This window comes from Humulus lupulus, chromosome 5 (genome assembly GCF_963169125.1).
Source record: "Humulus lupulus chromosome 5, drHumLupu1.1, whole genome shotgun sequence".
NCBI lineage: Eukaryota > Viridiplantae > Streptophyta > Magnoliopsida > Rosales > Cannabaceae > Humulus > Humulus lupulus.
In genome coordinates, this window is record NC_084797.1 from 237,968,900 (window position 1) to 237,976,747 (window position 7,848).

Consider the following 7,848-nt stretch of genomic DNA (forward strand, 5'->3'; position numbering starts at 1 on the left):
GAAAGATACAAAACATCAACATAAAAACCAAGTGTAAAATCTTATAACATAATAATAAAAAAGAAAAAAAAAGGAATATTTTCATATTAATATACTGGTTTTATTTGATCTTTGAAAGAACAAATACCCTTGTGAGGAGAAATGCAACATCACAATCATTAGTCCAAAGTTTTATGTTATAATGTCATTGGAAGTTGGCAATATTTCCTGTTCCTGACTTTGAACTCTGTTTTGGAGCCTTAATAGCCCATAGCCTCATACAAGAACCAATTAAAAACCAAATTTGACCATCCATTGGAGATTGCTGATATTCAGTCAACACTAAATCGGCTCAGCTCATTGCACATTATAGTTCTTAGTTGACTTCAATTTAAGAGAAACAATCTCTAGAGCTATTCCTATCATCCAGGAACAATATACCATGTACAGGGTCAAGGTTTTTCACCATATAATTCTACACCATTAAGCAAAGCAAGATAATTTTTAATAGGCAGGGTCTGGGTTGAACTTCACTGATTCCCTCCAGATGAGCTCTTTAATGTGATCTTCACTGCATGATGGATGCTCAAAATCAAAACTGAAAGGCCTAGAGCACACAGGTTCATCGCCAATATCGTGAAGGGATGCCAAGTATGGGTGACAAAGTGCCTCTTCAACTGCAAATGCAGAAATCAGAAGAAGTTAGTTGCATTATGAAAACAAATGTGAACTTAAAGATACTAATCTGAGACTGATGATGCTGAACATGTGAAATGTTATACCAGTAATGCGCTTAGTGGGATCAAAGACGAGCATTTTCTCGAGCAGATCCATGGCTCCAGGAGACATGTTGGGGAATTTAGCAGCAAATTGTTGCTTCCGGCATTGTGGAAATTGTTTCATGTATCTTCGGGCATTATCACTTCGGAGAAATCCAAGGCTAGCATCATCAGGTGAGCCTATTAACTTTTCACAAAAATAGTAGCAGAAGGGTGTCATTACATCATCTTACTTTAGAAAATACATCTTCATATAAAGAACAAGCAGATTCTCACTGTAAGAAAATTGCATTCAAGAAGATATAATATATTAAAGGAGTCTGAGAACAAAGAAAGCTCTTAACTTTACACCATAAAAGACATCTTCATACAAAGAACAAAGGAGGTTGGACTCAGGCATAAAAAGCACCATAATTTATCAATAGCATAACCCTTATCATATATCTATCACATAATCTAGGAAGACACCAAGTAGCAGGACTAAAGTACTAACTTGTTGAAAGTTCCACAAAAATAATACCTCTAAGATAAGTCTCAACTGATGAACATAATCTTTCCCAGGGAATAAAGGCTCTCTGGTCATAATTTCACCAAGGATGCAGCCGACAGACCATATATCAATAGCAGCTGTGTACTCTGAGCAGTTAAGGAGCAACTCTGGTGCTCGGTACCAACGAGTAACAACATACTCGGTCATGAAATCTGCCTCAGATGTTGTCCTTGCCAATCCAAAGTCTCCAATTTTAAGGTCACAGTTAGAATTTAGGAGCAAATTACTGGGCTTAAGATCACGGTGCAAAACATTGGCTGAGTGAACATACTTCAGTCCACGTAACAGCTGATACAGAAAGTACTGCGAGGGTTTTACAGAATGTCAATGTTATGCACAACAGGAAATTCAAGGCATAGAAATGTTGAAATGTGATTCGAAAAGAAAAAAAATAGTATTTTGAACATAGAATAGAACACTTGTAGTAATATACTCTTGGCACTAGAGAAAGTACTCGAAGAGGAAAATTATCTTATAAAATCCTTTGGATCCTCATCCATTCCCTTCGTATCTGAGCACTACTGAGAAATGGGGCCAACAGGAAGCAATCAGGATTGCAACTCTATCAACTAGGCAATGATGAAATGCTGTTATTAGACATGTTAAAGGTTCAAAGAGCCCCACAAAGCCTCATTTTTTTAGGAGAAATGAAAGAAAGGAAGAAAGAAGTTAAAATAATACAATGCAAAAAAGAAAAAAGAGGTCTATCAATTGACGTTGTGGACACAAACATAACTAAAGTCTTACAGATTAGTTATTATGACAGGCAAGAAGAATGCAGAACAGATTAGCTGAGAATCATCAATAAATAATCAGAGTGTGGTATAAACTTAAATGACATTAACCTGACAGTGATCATCAGTTAGTTGTTGGTCAGAGCGAATGATCTGATGAAGATCAGTATCCATCAATTCATAAACAATATACACATCATTGAAGGTCTCCTTCTTTGGTGGCCGTATGATGTCCTTAACGGCAATAACCTACGGCATGGGATAAGATGATCAGTAGGTACAGCAGATTCAACAAGCAAATAAAATGAGAATAGCCATGTCAATGAAACTTGTTCTGCAATATGATTATCAAAATGAGTTCCTATTGACACCATGAAAAAAGAGGCCACAGTTGTCAACCATATATATGCATTTATATTTGTCTAAGACTTTAATTTGTTAAATTAAAGTAAAAAAAGGATAAGGAAACATAATGAGGTATTTCGGTGACTCTATCATTGTCAATTTTTTAGTTGGATTAGCTCAAATACTTAAAACAAGATGTTTCATTAAATGGTAAACTCAGCAATAGATCAACAAGGATATTTCCCTTGAGGAAAGAATAATAACAATTATAATAAAAGTTGATTCATGTAAATTAAGAAAGTGGCTAAGAGCATAAGAAGCTACTCTAAGTTGTCTAAACAACCCTTACATTTTCATGGTCCATGTGGCGAAGGAGCTTGATTTCTCTCAATGTCCTTTTGGCATCTATTCTATTGTCGAATGCATTACCAATCTTCTTGATGGCAACTTCCTCGTGTGTGTCTGAATTGACAGCAGCACTGAAAAGAAACCAATCATGTTACCACCACTCTATTTATTAAATTAGTAAATTAAAAGGGAAAAAGTTAGTGAAAACAAAAAACATATCTTCCCCAGTTTAGTTGAAGCAGCTCCTTAGGAGCACATAATAAGCAAAAGCCTAGAAGGAAGCCGCATACATCAACTTCCCAAGGAGCAAAATAACTCAGCATTATACATAATTTAAAGTCTAAACAAAGAGAAAGCCACTAATTCATACTATAAAATTCATATCTAACAATCAAATAAGGGTTTATGCCTTTTTTAGATCCTATGTTTCGCCTCATTACCTGTTTGGACCCTGTGTTTTAACAAATTACTAATTGGACCAAATGTTTTCTAAAATAGTTCAAACAGACCCCTAAACTCGATTTTGATCAAAGTTTTTTAAACTAAAATCACAAATAATTCATCAAACTAACAACTCAGAATAAAAATACAATCATTCTGCTTAAAAACTGAGTTATTATATTAATTTTTTGTTCATCCAAATCAGGTTTAGGGGCCTATTTGAACAATTTTAGAAAACGCATGGTACAAAAAGTAATTTGTCAAAATGATCCAACAAAACACACGGTCTAGAAAGTATAAACCCATCAAACAAAAGAAAAATCCACATGGTAGCAAGTTTTGCTGAATAAAAAACTTATAGAAATATCAACTCGTATTTGCATCAAATCTTATTACTGTACACTTCACAAAACAGAGACTTTATGATAAAGGAGACATCTTTAATATCTTATTAATGTTACCCCAATCATAACAAATAATATAAAGTTTCATTACCACAATAATCAAATACAAACTACAACTATGATATAAAACCATTGACACCCAACAAACAAACAAAAACTTCAATTGAATCTTAACTTCTTAAGGTACAACTGACAAAAGATTCGAACCAAGGGTAATAAAAGAAAGTAACCCCAGAGAAATATACACAAACCAAGAAAGGAAGAACAAAGGTTAAAAATATTAACTTTTGATGAAATAAACTTACCAAACAATGCCATAAGCTCCTCTACCGATAGGACGAATAGGAGGAACGTACTTGCTTGAGACCTCAAACAAGTTGCCATACACATTATACTGAACGTATCGACCACCATGAGTGAGCACGCCTTTGATTTTAGTATCATTTGAAGAAGCAGAGCTCGACTCTTTGGCAGCCATGGCGAAAGAAAGAGCCCCAACAAAATGAATGGGCGTTTTTTAAGGTGTTTTGGGGTTTGAGAAACGTTGGTGTATAGGGGTTTGAAAAGGGTGTGGCGTGGCTTATTGTGATGAACTCAAAGTTAGCTGAGAGTTGGGTGTAGTGCTTTGGCAGCAGACCATGGTAAGTAATAGAGACTAGTTGAAGATAATCATTAATGGGTTTCGTGTGAAGAAGAAGAAGAAGCTGTGGACGCCATGAGACTTCTTCCTTCTTCTCTTACCAAAAGCCTTTTTCATCTGAAAACACCTCCAAAATCCGTGAAATGAAGCAGACTTTTCTTTCTTTCTTTCTTTCAAAAATTTATTTAATAATAATAATACTATTATTAAATGGAGCTTAGACTTCGTATTGGGAATACCGTTACATCAAATCAAATTTTAGAGACACGTGTCCGTACCAAGCTTTTTAAGCTAAAGCTAGAAGAAAGAGTGTTTTCTGACATTTGGACACTAATTTACTATGTTTTTTGTTTTTGTTAACGTTCACAAACTCTAATCAAGAGTTCAAGATTAATACTTTTCTTCAAAATATATATTATTAGAAAAATTCATAACTTTATTGCTTATATTAAACTAAAGATTATATTTTTTTATAGGAAAGAGTATAATTTTTTACTACCTTATTATTAACATCTATATGAGTTAGTTAATACTAAAACATAGGCTTTTATTAAAGTATTACCAAATCTTATTTTGATCAAAATTTTGAGGATTGAAATAAATTTATTTTGAAGTTTAATTAATGACAAAATGAGGATAGTGAAAGAAATAATTCGTCAAGTTTTGACCAAAATTATTGTCCCATTTTCATTTATTAAAAATTGACTAATGACTTTTTTTTTTAATAAAAACAATACTTGACAATTTGTTTTTAACTTATTATTTCTCTCTCTGGGGCATATTAGAGATGTATTGAATTTTTTTTAATTACACATGTTCATTTAAATAGGACCACATCATATAAATAAATATTTAAAAAAAATATGTGTTCACATCAATGAGTGTTAACATTTTATGTCTATGTTAATTACTTCAGATTTCAAGATAATTCAAAACTCATTTACACAAATAGTTTTTTTTTAAAAAAAATAAAATAAGAGAAGTAGTAGAAACTCAAATATTTTTATGGTAGCTATACTACTCTAAATTAAAACTAACCAAAAACAATTAATAATTTACGGTAAAAAAAATGGCAATGATTACATATATTTGGGTGTGGAATAAAATTAGGGTGGTAATTTGGGTCACGACACGACACGAAAATAAATGTATTTGGGTGACACGTTTAATAATCGTGTTTGAATTGATGACACGTTTAATAATCGTATTGTGTTTGTATTTACCTTAATCGTGCCTTGTCATAATCATATTGACCCGTTTAATAATCGTGTCATATCATAATCATATCAACACGATAACACGAATAATTATCATAGGTTTTACGATTTTTTTCATATAGTTATGATTAATTGTGTCATGACACATTAGTCGTGTTACAATCGTGTTATCGTGTCGTGTTGTATCGTGCTGACCCGTTTAATAATCGTATTGTGTTCGTGTTTTTGACACATTTAATAATCGTGTTGTATTAATATTTACCTTAATCGTATTGTATCATAATTATGTGGATACGAATCTCACACGTTTACGCGAAATCAATTAATAATATTATAGATCTCTATTAACATATGTTTGATAGTATTCAAAGGTCGTACGAAGTTGACCCAATTTTAATATAGACCATACATAACAAGAACAAGTCTTATAAACATCAATATATTTGGCCCACATGCTATTAAGTGTATTTATATTATAACATAATTAGTATGTTCTCTCTTGAATGTGTCAACTGTTTTGACAATGACCATAATACCTCATTCTCATTTGTCCTATTATTATTATTATGAAAAAAATATTATCATAATTGTTAAATTATGTCCCATAAATGATATTTAAATACATAACTATGTTTATATAAAACATCATTCTTATATATTGATACTTCCTTTTGTATATTTGATACCATATAATTAACTACACAATACATTTTGTCTTAGGGTTATTATATGGCAACTTTCAAGCAATTATGTAATTTTTAAGTATATGTATTATATTAGGTGCTAAGGTCCAACACATAATCTTTAGACTTGGTTCATCAAATTGGTGATAATATAATCCAATGACTTTTAGAATATAGGCATCCATAAGCTTCTTTCGTGTGTAATAGAACTTCCCAACTACCCCAATTAATAATAATTATGATAATTATAGATTCCCATAGATCTATCTCATACCATTTATCTATTTATCTTTATATAATATTTTTCTTTCTCCAACTACTACTTATTGATAAAGCACTTTCTCTTTTGGCAAGATTTCATATTTCACGGGTCATCCTTTTACTATCTAATCTTTATGCAAAATCTTTACTCATCCATTCAACTCATCCACTTGATACAAGTCTCTATCAATTCAGTGATTTTTTCACAGTATTTCCATGTCTTTTAACTCTTTTCAATTATCTAATTTGTTTTCCATATTCAATTACATAACACTTGCTTATCTTATGTTTTCCTTTCCTTTTATTTGAAGTTAAGATGATGTGTATGTATATAAATAGCTATAGATGTTATTTATGCGATGTTAAAAGATAGACAAGAAATATGATATTTTTCTAATTAATATATAAATATAGTATTTTTCTAAATTTTTGGGCTTTATCATGCACATACTATAATGAATGATAAAGATTGAACAATTTTGAAAATATTCACTTGGGTAGTATTTTTTTTCTCACTATATCCATACGTGTATGTGTGCATATATATACATATAGATACACTTGTATAGAAATGAGATTGTAATGTAGTTAGTAACCCTTTTTGGATTTGGTAGTTGTTGTCACGAGATGGTTGCTCTATCCTCGATCATCCATACAAATCGGTACTAAAAAGTGTTTGTCAATGTACGGTTTTCTTTTTTAAATTTTAAAAGTCAGCTAGGTAGGAAGAAGTCAAGATTGGGTTCTACATTCTAAGATTTTCTCAACATTTTTACAAGATATTTAGCCACTCATATTATAACAAAAGCCCTTAGGCAAATTACAAAGAAAGAGTAGTTACAAGATATCCTTGGTATAAGCATCTATACATAGTAGCACAACACATGATTACTATTATGAGCCATTGGTAAAATGTTTCTTTTTATTTTCTAAAATATAATTTTTTCCAAAATAATTTTATCGACACCATGTCAAACACACTCGATACTTTGTTCAGCTATTTTATTTTTCTAAACTCAGTTCAAAATATGTTTTTTTTTTTTTTTCTATTAGTGAGTTGCATTTTTATAAGAGCGTTTGTAAAATGTGGTATGGAGAAAAAATATCGGTCACCTATATTTGTAGAGGCTAAAATATAGGATTGATAAAGATGAGTTGTTTAGTGGGCATTGAGAAGCTGTAGAGTAGAAAAAAAGATGGTAAAAGTGTTGGCTTGGGTTGGGAGACCGTAGTGGTGCGGTGCCGGAGGAATGGACTCTGACATTGGAAGATAGTATATAGATCAAATGTAATAAAAGGACATAAATGAATAACACCTATCTCCATAATATAAGTTAGAAAGAAAGTGTGACAGTAAGTATAGTAGGTTGAGAGTATTAAATATATGTTATGCTTGCATAATAATAGCCTTAAGAATTGGCTCCAGCCTTTAGCCTGTTGGGCTTGATCCATGTGTACCTAGGCAAG

At 31.8% G+C, this 7,848-nt stretch overlaps 1 protein-coding gene across 1 annotated transcript; it reads right to left on the bottom strand.

The window, feature by feature from the left end:
- Positions 1 to 64: 64 nt before the first annotated feature.
- LOC133778484 (mitogen-activated protein kinase homolog MMK2-like) lies at positions 65 to 4,384 on the bottom strand. Its single transcript, XM_062218430.1, has 6 exons — positions 3,886 to 4,384; positions 2,737 to 2,866; positions 2,154 to 2,291; positions 1,279 to 1,611; positions 762 to 945; positions 65 to 656 (listed from the first exon to the last, which is right to left on the bottom strand). The coding sequence occupies exons 1-6, from the start codon at positions 4,056 to 4,058 to the stop codon at positions 484 to 486; spliced, it is 1,131 nt and encodes a 376-aa protein (XP_062074414.1). The 5' UTR covers positions 4,059 to 4,384; the 3' UTR covers positions 65 to 483.
- Between the last annotated feature and the right edge of the window lie 3,464 nt (positions 4,385 to 7,848).

What these genes read in the sequence shown, in the direction of transcription:
- LOC133778484 (XM_062218430.1), bottom strand. Translation starts at nt 4,058, where the DNA reads ATGGCTGCCAAAGAGTCGAGCTCTGCTTCTTCAAATGATACTAAAATC. An exon ending in GCCACATGGACCATGAAAAT is followed by an intron (nt 2,292 to 2,736) that starts GTAAGGGTTGTT and finishes CCCATGCCGTAG; the next exon opens with GTTATTGCCGTTAAGGACAT. An exon ending in AGTTGAGACTTATCTTAGAG is followed by an intron (nt 946 to 1,278) that starts GTATTATTTTTG and finishes TTTTGTGAAAAG; the next exon opens with TTAATAGGCTCACCTGATGA.